Genomic DNA, 18872 nt, shown 5'->3' with positions numbered 1-18872 from the left:
CTAGACCGAATCTGGACTCCTACCCAGTAACACACACTGTATCCTGTGAGTGAACGTTTAGGGAAAATCCCCTATTTACTATCTTATGTTGGGTGTTCATTTGACTAAAATCAGATCCACCATGGGAAGGGACACTTTAAGTGAGCAAAGGTTTCCATAAACTAGTCCTCTCAGTCAAAACGGGGAACCCTCACCATGCCCCTTTGCAACCAAACTCCTTCTTCTCTCGAAGCCCACAAAGCCCAGCCAAGCCTTGAGCATGCTCCCTCTCGTCACCACGCCTCTCTGACACCATTTCTCTCTGAGCCACCTGCCTGCTTTACTTTTGAGTATTCTTGCTACTTTTCAAATGGCGTGCAACTAATTTCACTCTCAATAAGATACTAAGAATTCTGCAAATCCCCAACCCTGACCCAGATCGCCGGGAACACTTCAGAACTCTTCAGCCCAGTCTCCACCCTGCTGTTGCTCGTGGCACTTAGACAAGAAAGGCTTCCTTCTGAAACTCCTCCCACCACTTCCCATCCGAGTCTGGGGGGGGGGGGCCTCCACGAGCTTTCTAGACGGCTTCCCCGAGAGGAACTTCCTGTTTGCAGTAATGTCTTCCCACTGCAGGCAAATAAGGCTCGTTGCACGCCCTGCTTTGTTCTCTGTTGCTGAGAAAAAAGTGACTAAAACTAACTCGGGGAGGAAAAGCTGCTTTTGCTTGCCGGTCACAGTCCATTATTGAGGGAAGTCAACACAGGAACCTGGAGACAGGAACTAAAAGCAGAGATGGGGAGAAACACTGCTCACTGCCTGGCTTTTTTTTTTTTTTAAAGATTTATTTACTTATTATATATACAACATTTCTTCCATGGATGCTTGCATGTCAGAAGAGGGCACCAGATCTCATTATAGATGGCTGTGAGCCACCTTGTGGTTGCTGGGAATTGAACTGCCTTTGGAAGGCAGGCAGTGCTCTCAACCACTGAGCCATCTCTCCAGCCCCTCAACCTGCTTTCTTATAGCATCCAGGACCGGTTGCCTAAGGATAGCACCACCACCATGAGGGCTAATGCCATCCAGGACCGTTTGCCTAAGGACAGCACCACCACTGTGGTGGGTCAGGCCCACATTAATTAGCAACTAAGAAAATGCTCCAGATATTCTCACAGGCAAATCTGATGGAGGCCACTCTTCCTTTGAGACTCTCTCTTCCCAGGTGTGTCAGCCTGACAACTGAAGCTCTAACAGCGAGCTGTGAACATGCTTCCTTTGATTGGTCCCAAATCTTTGAACTCAAGGGTGGCCTTCAGGGAAGAGCTCGCCTGCTCTGTCACACTTAAGTGTCACCAAGGTTCCCTTCCCCCACCCATGACAAACTCATGTATGACCGGGGTAATGTCACCGCAAGAAATAATGGTGGCACACAGAGACCAAAAGCACCTTCTCATTCTGTACGCATTTCCAGTCAAGGAAATTCGCTGGGCTAATTCCCGCAGACGAATGTCATGCTGCCACACCTGACTCTCTGGGACTCTGGGGATTTGAACTCACTTCTCAAGCTTTTGTGCCAAGTACCTCAATGACTCTACCATCTCCTTATCCCCAGCATTTAGGAATTCTTTAAAATGGTACGGCAGGAATACGGCTACGACTAAGCTGCCAGTATCATGAAAATAAACAAATAACAAGAGTATTTTTGTTGCTTTATTAATTTTTCCTGACAACTTTTTTATAAAAATTTCATATCCCTAAAATGTGATTCAATAAATAACAGGAGTTTCCATGCATAAAACACTTAGAAAAGAAGTGGGAAATTCTGTGTTCCCAGTTCTTAAGGCAACTCAAAAAGATTTCAAATTCTGCACCATAAATGCCAACATCATAAACCTTCTCTGAGAATTTCAGGAATGTAGGCAATCCCGCTTTTCAGGAAGAAGAACAGAAGCCTATCTCTCAGCATGGGAGTGCGCACATACATGTCTTCAGAGGCAGGTGTTACATAAATTCGTGTACAAGAAATGGCGTTTTGAGCTGGAGGTAAATAGCACTTTTAAGGAAACGAAATCAGTTTAATAGTTAAAATGATTACATAGCTAATCCATTCATTCTTGAGTTTAGGCACCATTTTTTTCTTTTTCCCCTTGTTTTTCATTTTTATAAGTATTTGTTGGTTTATTCTGAGATGGTGTCTCATGCAGTCCAGACTGGCCTCGAGCCCCGTGTGTCGCTGAGATGACACTAAACTTCCGCCCTCCTCCCCCACCGCCCACGTACTGGGTAGCAGCTGCGGATCATCCGTGCTGTTCAGGAGAGGAAGATGCGCACAGTGCCCTTGATGGTGCCTCTACAGATGGGGCACTTTCTCAGAGAGGGGGCGCAGTCTTTGCAGACAACCAGATGGCCACAGGGAATGAACACGATGGACACCTCTCTGTCCATACACACTTTACACGTTCTTTCTTCCTGAAGTTTCCGCAACTGTTCTTCCACTGGTAGAGCTATGAAAACAGGGAGAATTATTATTTTAAACACAAGCTCTGTGGAGCCCAAGCAACTTCAGACTTTGGTTCTCCCACCTCCAATTTCCAAGTGCTGGTCACATGGCATGATGCTATGTGAGGTAAGAAAAAAGAATTTTAATGGAAAGCAATTTGCTTTTCCTCTAGTGAAACCCTCCTCCTCCCCGCGCGCACACACACACACACACACACACACACACACACAAAGGTGATTTCTGCAGGTTAATGGGTTAGTACTCTTACCTGCAATATCATCTGTGGGGAGACGCCTAATGTCCTGTCGCACTGGGGAAGAAAGAGCAAGGCGTTACTATGGCATCCACGGCTGGTATTCAGCTACAGACTAGGCTTTCTTTATTCAACTTTGTAATGCAGGTATTAAACCCAGGGTGTGATGCATTCATGTTAGGCCAAACAGGCTCTCACTGAACCAAATCCACAGCCCAGAATACAGTCTACAAATTTATTTATCTATTATTAATATTTATTTGAGAAATAGAATTATTCTTGTAACCCAAGCTAGCAAGCTCATAATCTTCCTGCTTCAGTCTCCTGAATGCTGGGATTGTAGGTGTGTATTACCACATCCAGAAGCAAATTTATTTGCTTATGAGTATGTGTGTGCATGCACACACATGCCCAGGATCCCACAGTGTGCATGATGAGGCCAGAGGATGACTTTGAGTTTTCTCTTTCCACTGTGGGTTCTGGGGATCAAACTTGGGTCATCAGATTTCTGCTGGGTTACAGGGTTTGGTAATTTGAAAGGGAGAGGCACTGTTAGGAGATGTGGTCTTGGAGTAGGTGTGGTCTTGCTGGAGGAAATGTGTCACTGTGAAGGCAGGCTTTGAGGTCTCATATATGTCCCAGCCACATCCGGTGAGAGAGACCACTTCCTGTTGCCTGTGCAAGATGTCTGCCTGCATGCCACCATGTCCCATTATAATAACAGGCTGAACCTCTGAACTGTGCGCTATCTCGTTAAATATTTTCTTTATAAGAGTTGATATGGTGATGGTATCTCTTCACAGCAACAGAAACCCTAACCAAGACAAAGGGCAAGCACTTTTACCCGCTGAGCCATCTCACCAGCACCCCTCACCCCCACAGATTTTAAACATTTTACACTTTGAACAAAAAACTCGTAATACTAACAACAAACATCCTAAATTTTTGTGCAATTAAAATTTATAAGTTGGACCGGTTTCTTTCAACAATCTCCAATTTTCCAACTGACGGAGAAAATCCCCCCATATAATGTGCTAGCCCTCACCAAATAAATCTTTGTATAGCACAGGGTCTCGTTCCTGGAGGGCCGTTCGGAACGAGGTTGCTGCAGGCTTCCCTTTTGCTAGCACGGTATCAATCAGTGTCCCTGCGCGCACGCTCTGGGGTTTCTGTTTCACAGCGTCGTACTCCTGCTCGGTGATTGCCCCGGCACTCAGAAGACAGTCGAGGATCGGCGTCACACACGTCAAATGCTGCAATAGCACCATCCTGTTCTTCCGGATTAATGTTAGATCATCTTTATGAGGAAAGAGAGAAGGAGAGAGGAAGAGAGGGAGGGAGGGAGGGAGGAAGAGAAGGAGGGAGGGAGGGAGGGAGGGAGGGAAGGAGGGAAGGAGGGAGGGAGAGACATGTTCAAACTCAGCTCACGAAGGAAATAACTTATGCATTCACAACGTAAAGATGTCTTGTACTCCAGGTTGGCCTTTAATTCACGGTGGCATTAAACTTGTGATTTTTTCCCACTACTTCCTTAGTGCCAGTTTTCCAGATGTGTGATACGAGGCCCAGTGTATGCAGCGCTGTGCACGCGGGGCAGGCGCTCTGTCAATCAAGCGATGTCCGTAGCCTGGCATTTATCTCTTCATTGGCAATGCTCTGTTTTCCACTATAAAGCTATATCTACAAAGTGATGAACACTAATATGACAGATCTGAAGAATCACTTTAGAAGTAGCTAGATTTTAGATAATGCATTGAGTTTGTCACAAGGACACATATAGAATTAAGAAGGACAAAAAATGTTGCTTAGTTAACAAAAAAATCAAGTCATGCATGTGCATTTTGTTTCCTGTGTGGCTTTGTCTTTTCATGTAGCCTAAGCCAGTCTCAAACTCACCTCTCATCACTGAGGATGCCCTTAAATTTCTGCCTCTACCCAAAGGCACAAGAATTATAGGCATGTGTACCACATTGGGGTAAAACACAGGAGTCCTACATGCTTGGCAAGCACTCTACCAATTAATCTACACCACTAGCCCTGTTTGGTTTTGAGACAAGGTCTTATTCTGCTATAACCTAGGCTAGTCTGGAACTCACTGTACAGCCCAGCAATCAGATGGCTAAGGCAGAAGGTTATGTCATCAAGGCCAGCCTGGGCTACACAGCAAGACCCTGTCTCAAAAGCTAAAAGGAAAATGAATAACAGTCTGCTTTTTGGTCCATGTTCGGGAAAGAGATCAGCATAGCTTTAGTCTACAATAGAGTGAGGAGAGCGATCAGTCAGAGTTAGAAGAGAGCTGTGCATGCCCAGAGGAAGGTGGTTCTGCGCACAGAACAGAGAGCGGGGTCACAAAAACAGCTAATACGACAGGAAACAGAATCCGAGGGCTCCATAACTAAGATATAGTAACGGAAGGCAGTTCCTGTATGGGCAGGTAGGGACTTACATATCAATCTGTGCATTAAGCCAGGCATAGTGGTCCATGCCTGCCATCACAGCACTTGGGAGGTAGAGGAAGGAAGATCAGGATTCAACTATATAGCAAGTTCAAGGACAGTCTGAGCTACCTGAGACCACCATCTCAGAAGAAGGGATGGGAATGGGGGAGGCCGGAGGGATAGCTCAGCGGTTAAGAGCACTGGCTGCCCTGGCAGAGGACCCGATACACACGTGACTCACAACCTCCTAGAGCCACATAGTTCTAGGAGATCCAACACTCTCTTCTAGCCTCCAAGGGCTCCTGCACACACACAGTACACTCAAAACTCACACAGGTAAACATAAATTTAAAAATTAATTAAAAAGTTAAACATTGCCACCTAACACATACTGTTACCCTAATACTCAAATTAAGAATTCTCCCGGATCCCATCTCGATTTATAACAAAGGACACCAGTGACCATCCTGGGGTCAAGAACGAGCTGTGGGTCAAGACGGCTCGGGCAGAAAACAGGGCAGGAGCCTAATGACACGTCTGTGACACTGAACCCAAAGTCTGGCTTCACGAAGATATCCTCTGTCTACATGCCACGGCACACACGTGCACACACACGTCTTCAAAATTGAGAACTTATTGACAGTTTGTTGAAATCAAGCTTCTTAGTGAAAATTTTGCTTTAAGAGGAAAATATACAGGCTTACTAATTGAAAAGATCTATGTACAAAGACAGAAAAAAAAAAAAAATCAAAGAGGGTGTGATCTTCCAGGCTTTGGAAAGGTCACATGGCACTTTTGTGTGAGTTTGTTCAACGTATACTATTTTTATTACAATGATCAATTCTTAAGTGTTTTTTAAAAGTGTGAGTGTGTGTGTATGTGCACATGTTCTACAGCATGCATGTAAAGATCACTGGAAACCTGTGTGAGTCAGTCAGCTCTCCCCTTCCACAAGACAGGCTCTGGAAGTCAAGTTCTAGCGCTGAGATTCAACAGAAAACACCCTCACCTGCCAAGCTATCTCCCTGACCCTCCACAATGCACTTTATCATGAAAAATTTTTTTCAGAATCTGAATTCAGAACACGAAACATAAGAAAGATCAGGCTGGATGGATGAGCATCTTTCTAGAACTTGCGTACGGTGACATCCCACCTCTCCGGAGAAGGACCTGGTGGATTCGTACCTGGCTCTGTGTCCTCAGCCGCCTGCTCCTTCTGGTCCTCCCTCATCTCGTCCTCCGCATCAAGCAAACCTATCACGAGATCGCTGACGGTCCTGTAGTTCTCACCAGTGGCCAGGATTTGCCGCTGAACCGTCTGTCTTACCAGGCTCCTACTGAAGCCCATTTCCAAAGCTGCCTTAACCACAGGCGTGTTCATCATGACCGCGTCTTCTGAACTCTCACCAGGTCCGAAATGCACAACTGTAGGAAGAGGGAGATTTAGCAGACATTAACAGCGCCTATATACCTTTTTGTTGAGGCTGTTGTTTTGAGACTCCTTCTGGCCCAGTCAAGCCTCAAGTTTATTAGTAGCCCAGGCTGGTCTCAAAGTCATGGCAATTCTCCTGTCTCAGCCTCCCTAGTGCTAGGACTGCAGGCACAAACCCACATGCCTGGTTCACAGACTTTTAAAATAGCAAGTTATTGCAATATCAACGCCATACAGTCTGAAAAATACGCAGGTACTACAATGTATGCATGTTGCTAACTTTAAAATGATGTATATTCAATGGTCGAAGTAAGAATATGGACTATTACTGCCTTTGGATAGAAGCCTATAACTAGTTCTATTCAAGGACAGGAAAGAGAACTGAATGTCAGGGACCAATTCCTCCAGAATCAAAGGGCTTCCCTTTTCTATATTAGATAAACTAGTAAGTGCTCTAAATCAAATATATATTCTACATATTTGCTTCTTTTTATTAGCATCTATTAGGTGTGTACAACGTTTTTATTGCGATATATTAATACACACATTTCACGAACTTTGATATTTCTAGTTCTTTCCTTTTCCTGCAAATGACAGGGTGTCTCATTTAATTTATGGTTGCATAATTTTTTCTTCCTTTCTTTTTTTCCTGTTTTCTTTGGTTTGCAGGAGACAGGAGCATATCGCCAGGTTCCTGCCTCAGTCTCCCAAACGCTGAGGTCACAGGTATGCACTACGTCATCCTTGTCCATCCATCGGCCAGTGAGAACTTCGGCTCAGCTCTAACTTGACTATTGTGTTTTCCCAATTTTGAAAGAAGCCATTGTTATCACTCAGTGCAAGCGCTCCAGTAGGGCCCCCTTCAGCACTAGAACGCAGCAACTTGAAGAACGTCAACCCGATGGTGTCATACCCCTCAACTTCCTCAAATCCATTAACCCTAGGGAAAGGGCTCCACTTGGAGCTTATATATTCTGATCCAACCACAGCCTCAGCCCTCGCTATTCAAACGCCAAGTGCGGCTTCCTGCCTGTGCCCTTGCATTCTGCCCCTCGGGCTCACAAACTGCGAGCCCTTGGCTCAGATTCTGTTGTTAGCACCACACGATCATCTGCTTGCTGCTCACTTCCTGCCAGCCTAAACTGCCGCGGTTCTTTGAAAGTCTCTAGTCCATGTCGATTAGGTTTCTGACGTTCTCTTTGGGATATGCCCTTCCTGTTACTTAGCAGGTTCCTTTTCTCTTGGGCTCTCTGCCCAAGTATTTCCTCCAGAGAGTCTTTCCGTTCACTGTTTAGTCTGTTTGGTTTTATGGGTTTTGGATGGCAAGGCGGGCATGCCAGGGCATGTGAGCTGTCGGGGGACAGCTTTCGGGAGTCAGTTCTCTCCTACCTATGAGTCCAGGGCCAAGACCTCAGGCTGTGAGCCTGGCAGCACCTAGAACCACTGGGCATCTGTTAGCCATGTTTTGCTCTTTTGAGACAAGGCTACCAGGTTACTAGGTTATCAGGCTGCCTTGGCACTTCCTCAGGCTGGCCCTGGCACTCCCTCAGGCTGCCCTGAACTCCCCCAGGCTGGCCCTGAGCTCCCTCAGGCTGCCCTGAACTCCCTCAGGCTGCCCTGAACTCCCTCAGGCTGGCCCTGAACTCCCTCAGGCTGCCCTGAATTCCCTCAGGCTGCCCTGAACTCCCTCAGGCTGGCCCTGAACTCCCCCAGGCTGGCCCTGAGCTCCCTCAGGCTGCCCTGGCACTCCCTCAGGCTGGCCCTGAGCTCCCCCAGGCTGGCCCTGAGCTCCCCCAGGCTGGCCCTGAGCTCTCCCAGGCTGGCCCTGAACTCCCTCAGGCTGGCCCTGAGCTCCCCCAGGCTGGCCCTGAACTCCCTCAGGCTGCCCTGAACTCCCTCAGGCTGGCCCTGAGCTCCCTCAGGCTGGCCCTGAGCTCCCCCAGGCTGGCCCTGAACTCCCCCAGGCTGGCCCTGAGCTCCCCCAGACTGGCCCTGAGCTCCCCCAGACTGGCCCTGAGCTCCCCCAGGCTGGCCCTGAGCTCCCCCAGGCTGGCCCTGAGCTCCCCCAGGCTGGCCCTGAGCTCCCCCAGGCTGGCCCTGAGCTCCCCCAGGCTGGCCCTGAGCTCCCCCAGGCTGGCCCTGAACTTCCCCAGGCTGGCCCTGAGCTTCCCCAGGCTGACTCAGCAGTTAAATGCACTGGTTGCTCTCCCAGAAGACCAGGGTTTAATTCTCAGCACCCACATGATGGCTCACAACTGTCTGTAACTTAAGTTCCAGAAGACCTAACACCCTCACACAGACGTACATGCAGGTAAAACACCAATGCACATAAAATGAAAATAAATAAATTATTAAAATAAATTGCTTTGAACACTAAAGAGCAGAGTCAAGCATCTGTTCAACTGTTCTCTCCTATCTCTTGGGTTTAAGTAATAGGCAAGTTACATTGGCAGTGTGAGCCTTGGGGTCGCAGTGAAGGGATTGGAACACTATGTTCCATCCTCTCTACGGACAAGAGGAATATGGCAGCACCTGAAGGCACAGTACGTTTGTTCCCACAACGGCCCAACAACAGGTGAAGGCCTGACGCAGGTAGTCTGGACAAAGCGGATAAAGCGTAGCTGCCCAGGGCTATGGGGTGGAGCTCGGTGAAGGAGGTTATGATTGGCATGCCTGAGGCTCAAGGGTCACAGGGCCATCAAAAACAAACAGCAGAAACAACTGTAACTAGAGACCACTTCCACGACACTGACCGTCTGGGGGGGGGGGGCATGACTAGACATCCGCGCTGCTTCCTGAGTGCCCACCAAGCAGCTCTCGCGCACTGAGGCTTGACAGGCAGTAACAGGAGGGGATCAAAGGAAATTACAAATCAGCATGAATGTACATTTACCGTTAGAGCCTTTCAATCCCTTCTGTTTATTTTTAGGACAGGGTCTCAAGCAGTTCAACAGGGCCTTGAATAGACAAACCTCCCGACCTCAAGGATAACCACACCCATCTCCACCTTCAATCTTAGCACCGAATGGCTCACTTGAATGCGCTATGATGATTATACATACTTGGTGACTCTGCACTCTCATCTTCTGGGGTGTCTGAGGTAGACAGTAGCTGCAAGAGAAAGGAGGATATGTTAAAATCGACACTGCACTCCACTGTGCGCTGAAAGGACCAACAGACCTGCTGAACTCACTTAGCCATCAAGACATTCTTTTCAGTCAGAAGCAGGATTGCATTCATTCACCAGGGACCCGAATCGCGGGGCTCTAAGTCGTGTGCTTCCCATGCGCGGTGCGCTGCAGGGAGCGGATCAGCCTCAGCACAGGCTGGAGTCGGGAGGAGCAGCATGTAGGCCTTGCACCTGCAGCCAGTCACCTGCTGGGGAGCCTACACTCCAGATGGTTCCTCTCGCCGTGGCTGACAAGTTTTTGAACCTCAAACTATGAAATAAGCTCTTACTTGCTTTTTCCAAGGTGCAGTAACAAATGCTTTCTCAAGTCGTTTAAGAAAAATTTACTTTCCCCCTCAAATTTAACTTAATTGCTTCAGAGTCTAATTCATGCTGGTGGATTAGACAAACGCGCAAAGAGAAACACAACAAACACTATCTATCTCTCACGCGGCTGATAATTACAGATCTGGTTTCTCACAGAGCAGCTCCTGGTAGTCACAGTAATGCTGAGACTTGCGCATGGAGGTGTGTTTAAAACAACTTTCACCTTTTCATTAAAATATTACTGTGGTTTATTTTACAAATAAATTTCTAAAAATAATTTTTTAAATAATTAAAATTTTAAAAATAAATTAAAAAGTCTCTCTGTTGGGAAGCAATAGTTAAAGAGAAAAAGGTCTTTCCTACCTGTTCCAGCAGATGAGGGTAGCCAGCTTGAACTCGGCCAACAAACTCTTGTCCTTTGAGTCTTATCAAATATTCACAACTATAATGTAAACAAGGAAGTTAGAGGTTTCCTAAGAGAGCAACACTGCTCATCCAGCTTCCAAATGGAAGTAATTTCAGTATGCTCATTTTTATGATTAAAAATCCATTTTAATTTTTTAAAAAATAAAATGTAATGACAAATCCAGGTCTAAGTGTTCACCTCGTGTAAAATCCGGTTACCCAATTGACAGGTTCCTAAGGTTGGGAGAAAAAATCAGTCCAGGTCACTAAGGTCCGAGTCTGCACACGCTCGTTCCCTCTGGGCGTTTTCTAAAGGTTCACTTTTGTTTGTGTATATGTCTCTGCATGCGTATTTTTGCATGTGAATGCAGGGTCCATGGAGATCAGAAACATCTGGTCTTTCAGGAACCTAAACAGCAGGTGAGCTGCTTGATATGGGTGCTGAGAACCAAGGGCGGTAACCACTGAACCATCTCGCTAGCCCCTGCGCGTGAATTTTTGAATTTGCATTTTTAAGGTGATGCCTACTGAGGTTAGGGTAAATTTGATTGACTTCTAGGAATTTTCATATACTTCGGCTGTTTTACAAAATTCGTTTTACTACTTTCTATTTTATAGTTCTATTACTACCAGGGTATACCATGCCTTTCTGGATTTTGAAAATCCTGAAAAGTTTACAGTACACTGGGTGGAGCTAATCTAGCTGTGGGAAGTAAACATTCCTCTTGAGCTTGAACACACACATAAGCCCCAGGCTACTGACTTGGCACAAAGAGGGAAGAATATCCCCTGTACGGTCAAGCCTGAGCCGCTGAGGGGTGGTCATGGAGCCCTCGGCCACCGCCCTCAAGCCAAGACCAACAAAGCGGTCTCTGCTCAGAGCTCTCGCTGCCCGCAACTCTTCTAAAAGGCAACATGGAAGCAGAGAGTTCTACACAAGCCCTCTGAGCACGTCCACGACAGCGTTAGGGGCTGACAACATGCCAACAGACTTGAGGGGAAGAGCGGGAACACTCAACACAACCCCTCCATCGGCGAGTTTGCCAGTCCCTAGAGAACAGAGATCCACTGCTAAATGGACGCAGGACATGAAGTAAGCCAGGCCAGCACTGAGCAGCTTCATGACTCTTCTTGTATTTTACAAACTACAGAAGTGGGGGCTGGCGAGAAGGCTCAGTGGGTGCTTACCACCAAGCTTGGTAACGTGAGCTCAAGCCCAGAGTAGGAGGAAAGAACCAGCTCTCAGAAGTTGTCCTCAGACCGCCACATACTACACACACAGAACAAATAAATAAGTATATTAAAATTTTAACTAGAGTAATAGAAAGCACTTAAAAATCTGGGAATATTTTTTCCCCTTTTTTTTGGCTTTTTGAGGTGAATATTCTTTATAATTGTCACAATGCTTAAGATCTGAAGTAATGGGGCTGGAGAGAGGACTCAGCCATTGAGAGCACTGACTGTTCTTCCAGGATACAGGGTTGATTCCCAGTTCCCACATGTTTGCTCAGAACCATCTTTAACTCCAGTCACAGAGGATCCAACACCCTCTGCTGGCCTCTGCAGGCCTCTGCACAAATGGTACACAGACAGACAGGCAGGCAAAAGACTCACATAAATAAAAACAAGATACAATCTGCAGTACTTAGAGGCAAAAGTGCTACAAAGGAGAATAGTGTATCTCATGAAAGCCAGAGAAGATACAAAGGAGAACTTGGTTACCTTGGAAACCACTTGGCGTGCTCCACCCAGGGGTCATCTCCAGACTCCCAGCACCTCAGCCCACCATCACAGCAAAAGCACTTCACATCATCACTGTGTCCTGAAATTCATTTGAACCAAACTTATGAACACGTAAAATCTGCCCACTCAAAGTGGGGCACAACACAGACGGGTCTTTAAAAGTCTCAGCTGGCGTTTCTCACCTGTGTAATAAAAGCCCGCACTTGCAAGTTGCTGAGGATGAACCAGAGCACTGGACGGCCAGTTAAAGAAAGTTCTCGCACGTGCCGTGAGTGTCTGCATGCTCAGGTTAGAGGCAGTGTATCTTGGAGCAGACTGACTCGAATCTTTTAAGAATGGACAGTTGGGAAAATGTCTCCGGTGCTCTGACATAGCGTCATCCTTTGGTTCCCAGTTGCTCAGTTTCCCACCACAGGCAAAGCAGGCCACCCTGTCTCCAGGCCCTACGTAATAGAAGCCGGCTCTGGCCAGGTCAGCTGGTGACAGAAAGGACAACGGCCACGTTTGATAGGTGAGTAATCTGGCCTTCTCTGAATTCATTGCAAAGTGGGAAGGACTTGTCCTCAAAGCAGGACAATCTTGATTTGCTCTGAAGTTCACAGGGTCTGAGGGGAAGCTTGAATAAGAGCCGCTGAAATAGCCAGTGTTCTCCAAACTTGTAAATAATGAAGGCACTGCAGACGGAAGAGAAGTCTGAGGGCTGGCTTCCAGGCGGCCGGCTGGGCTCAGGGTCTGAACAAAGCTGCAGCTGGGATACAGCTGTCTGTGCTTTTCGACAGGACTGTCCCCTTGTTTCCAGTTGTCCAGCATCAGGCCACAGCAGAAGCACTTGACCTTGTCATTGACACCCGTGTAATAAAAGCCAGCACGAGCCAGGCTCCTTTCCGAGACAGGAGCTCCGGCGGGGAAAGCCGAGTACGTGGACAGGCGGTACAGCTCACAGGAAAAGTCGTACTTCAACTCAAAGGTGTCAGCACTCTTCATCAGCTTGGACAGGAAGGCACTGTCTTGAACCATGTTCATGACGAAACGGTGGGGAGGGGAAGGGACGAGCCTTCCTCTGGGGAGGTAGCTTTGTGCATGGCTTTGGGTCAGTTTTACTACTAGGATGAACACCTAAAATAAGAACAAACTCATTTTTTTCTTCTATGTATTTTGGGATTCAGTAGGATGAAAGTCTAAATCCTACCCTGAAACATTTTAAGGCACAATTACACACAACCATACTTTTGTACAATCTTCATGCATACAATAAAAACTAGATTCTAATAGCCAATGTGTGACAGACGTTAACTCCATTCTGGGCACCTTGTGCCAGGCATCTTGAGGGCAAGCCTGCTTCTTCTCTTTGCCGCTAGGATGCACTAATGGTGGTCACCCGCACAGACAGTCTGCTTCCTGAAGCTGTGTATTTATACAGGATGAAACAAGGTTCAGTACAATTTTAAAATAATAAACCACTTCAAGACTTTGGTTTGGTTTTGTTTCCTTCCAAAGGACCAGGATCAGACTTAACTAATTGGTCCTCTACTCAGAATACCTTTTTTGCTCATCTGGGAAGCACTGAGGAGTGAGCCCAGGGCCTTGGTCTCACAAAGCCTGTGCCTTACCACTGTGTTATATAACAAGTCTCAAACTCTGTCTTTTTCTTTCTTTCTTTTCTGATTTTTTTTTGGAGGGGGGGGTGTTTGTTTGGTTTAGTTTGGTTTTGGAGACAAGGTTTCTCTGTGTAGCCCTAGCTGTCTTTGAACTCACTTTGTAGACCAGGCAGGCCTCAGAGATTTGTCTGTCTCTGCCTCCTGAATGTTGGGGTTAAAGGTGTGGGCCATCACTGTGGACTTGAGACTCAAACTTTTAGTTTTGGTCAGAAAATATCTCACAGAGAGTGTTCCCTGAGCAAGACAATAAATACCTCTATTATCATCTAAACAGCAGAGACCTTCGAATTAAGAATTTCTCATATGAAACTTACTTGCCACTAGAACAATGGCACAGAGTTGGCTGCCACCGGCTGGGGTGGCTTCCTGCATCCCACAGCTGTCACAAGTCTCCCTAGTGCCCCCTTTACAGGGTTATGAAAACTTGGACATTCTATGACGTTTTCTTCCTGAATAAAGCGGCTCGTTTATCAGAATAGCTGCTGCCGTTCCCACGCCTGCAGTCTATCTAAGAGACCTGAAGTGCAGACCTTTAAAGGACCAATGGCCTTGTGGGCGGACAGTTTCTCAACGCTCATGTATTGTCTGTCTGTCTTCCTCTAAATCTGCTGCGCCTACTGGAACATTTTGTTCCTGTTTGTTCTCTCTTGTTGTTGCAATCTTTTAACATGTCAGTGACCTCGTGAGCACACGTCTCTACTCCAGCAGAAGGCTGACTACTCATGTCCTCTGGATAACAGGCACTCATGTCTGGATCTTTCCTGAACACAGGCACTTTTTAAAGCTGCCAGTCAGTGGGAGCTGCCAGGCTACTTCCTGAAGAGTGTCTCAACACTGTGCTCGTCACAGAACTCTTTCCTTTCCAGTGGTCAAATTCACAACCAAATTATAATAACCACACCTCAGAGTGAGAATACAGGCTTCAAATGAGCATCTCAAACAGTGACCCCAAAAGTCCACTTAGTGATTGATCTGTCCTTCCATGCACAGAACTACCCCCCCGAGGTTAGACTAAGTCCCTTTAAGGGTTTTAGGCCTCCATTTTGAGATGTTTTGGTTTACAGAAGAAACTGAAAAAAAGCTACAGGGAGTAGAAGGGTTTGTGTCCTTTGTCAACCTGTTTAGAATAGAGAAATTAAAGTCAAATAATTCAGGGTCATGACACAATGTCTTCTTCTTTCCCTTCTCTCCCCACTCCCTCTCTCTGGAGATGGAATTCCCCTATGTAGTCTAAGACAGACTCAAGCTCAGAACCTTCCTGCTTCCCAAGTGCTAGGATTACAAGCAAGTGTCACACCGGCCTTTTCCTTAAGACATTTTCTCCAAAACAGAGACTGGTATGCACTGAGAAGCTATGCTAATCTGATCAAGGCCCCTGCCTCAGCCCCAGCACTGAGGAAGGAATGCTGCCCTGGGTGTGGCCAGACATCTCACACAGAGCTCACAGTTACAGACCCAAGCTCATGGAGACACACAGACACAGAAATATACTTAGAAATTAATTTATACTTTAAAACAGCTTGCAGAGTTCACATAAACTTTGCACCCAGCTCCCTGAGTTCACATCATAGACAATAATACAGTCACACAACTAGAGGGAAATCCCTTTCCTTCCTGACTGTAAGAGCCTAGGTGCTCTAACCACTGGCCCACCTCTCCAGTCCCAGTGTCCTGAATCTTCACAGTGATTTCTCAAGAGTCACAAGACCTGAGTTCATTCTTCTCATGTGACTTGTTTTCCTTTGTGTTACAGCTTGGGCTGGTCTGGTACTCAGTGTGTAGCCCAGGCTGGCCTGGTACTCAGTGTGTAGCCCAGGCTGACCCCAAACTCACAGCAGCATGCTGCCTCAACCTCCTGAGTCCTGAGGTTACAGGTATGAGTCACCAACTCAGCTTCTAATTGTTGGTATTAGAATTACTAAAGCAGGGACTAGAGAGATGGCTCTGTGGTTAGGAGCACCGGCTGCTCTTCCAGAGGTCCTGAATTCAATTCCCAGCAACCACATGGTAGCTCACAACCATCTCTAGTGGGATCTGATGCCCCTTCTGGAAAAAAGTTGTACATGCAGGCAGAGCACTCACGTAAAATATAGAAATCTTTTTTCAACAGAAGAATTACTAATGTACACTGGTTAATTTCAACAGAAGAATTATTAACGTAAACTGGTGGATTTGACCGTGACATTTACACATCTGCATATGCTGTGCTTGGACCCTTTCTTCAGCCCCTTCTGCCCCTCCCACCTCTCCAGCGTTGGAAGTCACAGTCCCTCTAGAGAAATGAAGGCGTTCCTGTCTTTATACCTCTGCCTTCTTTAACCTAATTTCCTGTCCCATCTATTTCTTTAGATGATACCTGTAATTCTCTTCACAACTGAGTCGTACTCTAGTGTTTACCACACACACACACACACACACACACACACACACCTTTTCTTCATTCATTTATCTGTTAACAGGAATCCAATCTGTCCCACCGTGAACAGTGGTGCAATAGACAGAGTGTGGTGGTTTGAAGGAGCATGGCCCTCATAAGCTCATATATCTGGATGTCTAGTCCTGAGTTGGTGCACTCAGTCCTGAGATGGGAAAGGTTGGAGGAGGTGTGTCACCAGGCTGTCTTTCTCTCTGCCTGCCGCCTGTCCCTTCCTCCAAAACCGCTTTTCCATATTCACTCACTGGCTCTTTTCTTCAGAAAGAGGTGCAGTCCACTGCCTCAGTTCCCCACTGAGGCGCAGCCGGCTCCCTGCCTGTGTTCACAAGCTTATTGGCCACCTCAGAGAAACAACTCCTCCTTCCTGGATCTATCCTCTTGCAGGGCTTTGACCAGGCTCCTCTTCCGTCTCCTCCATCCCTGCACAACCCTAGTCTCTCTACACAGTACTCATGCTGAGTCCCTCAGCTCCCAACCGAAGACCACCTCAAAGGCCGAAGACCACCTCAAAGGCCGAAGACCACCTCAAAGGCCGAAGACCACCTCAAAGGCCGAAGACCACCTCAAAGGCCGAAGACCACCTCAAAGGCCGCCATCTACTGGCTCAGGCCCTTCCTCCGCAACCAAGTCAACAGAACGTTCGTGTGTTCATGAATTCCGTGTCCACACAGCCACAGTCAGTCCGTGGACCCCTTCAAACACTCTCCATATTCCTAACACCAAACTCACAGCAGCGCTGGCATCCGCCACTGGGGCGTACTCCCTCTCAGCGTGTCCCGACTTCTGCCCCTGTCCATTCAGCATGCAGGAGCCCTCTTGCCTTTCCAGTGGTTCCTTAGAGATGAGCTTGGTGCCCCCATCTCTTCTCTGCTTACTCTGCCATTACCAGTAGACCCCAAGGGCTGTTTGGTGTCCCCACCCTCTGGGATGGTCAGCTGTCACCTGTCTGACTACAGGGTCAGCCTGGGACTGTATCTCCTGCAGAATAGGCCGCATGTTTTCATTTCTACAGGAACTGCAGCCACAGGGCCCAGCAAAGGCACTGAGCCTCAGTGGTGTTGTGGGAGACATATACCCCGGGCTGGCTTTGAACTTCTGATCTTCCTGACTCCACTCCCCAAGAGCTACGATTACAGCCTGCACTACTAATCCCAGGAAAACTTCTTGCTGAGGAAGTTCTTAGCACACGGAGCCCATCACCACGTCCATAGTGCCTTCATAAAATTAAAATTAAGGACATTTCCCCTGGGACTGCTAACTAGACCTAGTAGAAGTTTCCTTCCAGGCCCTGGAGTCACACCTCCTAGGGGTTCATGGAAGGGAGTCAGTCCTTTTACAAAGGAAACCACCACGTGGCCAGACACACCTTCAATCCCAGCACTCCAGAGGCAGAGGCAGGTAGATATCAATGACACATCAATGTTCTGTTGAGTTCAAAGTCAGCCTGTTTTACTTTATACAGTTCTAGGCCAGCCAGGGATACATAGTGAGACCCAGAAAAACCACATATGCCTCAGTTTCCCCATTGCGGCACGGAGATAATAATGGGGCCTGCTTCTTACAGTTGATGATTAAATGTAAAACACATGCAAGTCTTTAGGGCAGAACCTGGCACGTGATAGACAGAGAAATGACTACAGCCGTTTACCGACTGGATTCCGAGCACTATCGAGAAACTGGGTGCAGTGACTCAGACCTGTAAGCCCAGCACTCAAGGGGTTAAAGCAGGAGTGTTTTCCAGAGTTCAAAGCCAGTCTCAGCTATAGTGTGAGGCCCATCTCCAACACCTATCACTCCCCAAAAAGAAAGCGCCCTGGTGTTTTTCCCGAGCTGATCACTAAAAAACCAACCACTCCCACTCGGAGCTTCCCCAAGCTAGTCTTCTCAAATGCCTCTTGAAGAAGTAGAATTAGAATTCCAAGGTCTCACTCAGAAACGAAACAGACTTTGAGCTCCAGGAAGGCGCCAGGATGGGCAGCCAGGATCAGTGGACATCGTACAAGTCACCCTCCGGCAGGACCAGAGGTGCAGAGCAGCCGCTTTTGCAGGCCTCGGATCCAGCACCCGCCGCGGGGACCCTCACCCGCTCCTCGCGCGCGTGTACTCACCGCAGCCCGCTCCCCTAGCTCTACACGCCAGCAAGGACCTCTGATCTCGGGGGTGGCACCTGTCCCTGCCTGTGGGCGCCTCTGAGTGTCGCAACGCCTTTAAAGTCCGGGCTGGCCTTGCCGACCGCCCCCACCCTGCCCCGCCCAGGGCTGCGCCCACTCCGGGTGCTTTCCTCCGAGGCTCGGGGAACTCCAGGGTAAAAACCACACGCACTTCCTCCTCACCCGTGGTGGCAACCCCGGTCGGGGATTTCCGTGACCCTTCGGTGCGTGACTTCCTGGGCCAGCTCGTCTGCGTGGCGTTTCCTGAAAGTTTTTAGTTCATGGTGGCCGGCTCACAGGAAGCCTTGAAAACAGACCTGCAGCCTAAGCCTCTGGCTGCCTGGAAGAGGCCCTGCCCCCCGCTAAGTCCCTCTGAGTGAA

The 18872-nt window shown here is 47.7% G+C and overlaps 1 protein-coding gene across 3 annotated transcripts; it reads right to left on the bottom strand.

The window, feature by feature from the left end:
* Window positions 1–1679: 1679 nt before the first annotated feature.
* Window positions 1680–18799, bottom strand: Birc3 (baculoviral IAP repeat containing 3). Of its 3 annotated transcripts, none has more exons than XM_085689940.2 (9): window positions 18675–18799; window positions 12432–13365; window positions 12229–12328; window positions 10465–10543; window positions 9668–9716; window positions 6359–6598; window positions 3781–4032; window positions 2751–2792; window positions 1680–2486 (listed from the first exon to the last, which is right to left on the bottom strand). In XM_085689940.2, exons 2-9 carry the CDS (start codon window positions 13270–13272, stop codon window positions 2293–2295), a joined length of 1797 nt encoding a protein of 598 aa, XP_085546066.1. In that variant the 5' UTR covers window positions 13273–13365; window positions 18675–18799; the 3' UTR covers window positions 1680–2292. The 3 variants fall into 3 exon arrangements, with proteins under 3 accessions (XP_085546066.1, XP_085546064.1, XP_085546065.1); XM_085689938.2 differs by lacking the exon at window positions 18675–18799 and adding an exon at window positions 18450–18603; XM_085689939.2 differs by lacking the exon at window positions 18675–18799 and adding an exon at window positions 18450–18587 and having other exon boundaries at window positions 12432–15024.
* Between the last annotated feature and the right edge of the window lie 73 nt (window positions 18800–18872).

This window comes from Myodes glareolus, chromosome 4 (assembly GCF_982192425.1).
Source record: "Myodes glareolus chromosome 4, mMyoGla1.1, whole genome shotgun sequence".
Lineage (NCBI taxonomy): Eukaryota > Metazoa > Chordata > Mammalia > Rodentia > Cricetidae > Myodes > Myodes glareolus.
The sequence above is the reverse complement of the archived record's forward strand: the minus strand, read 5'-3'. Positions and strand labels throughout refer to the sequence as shown.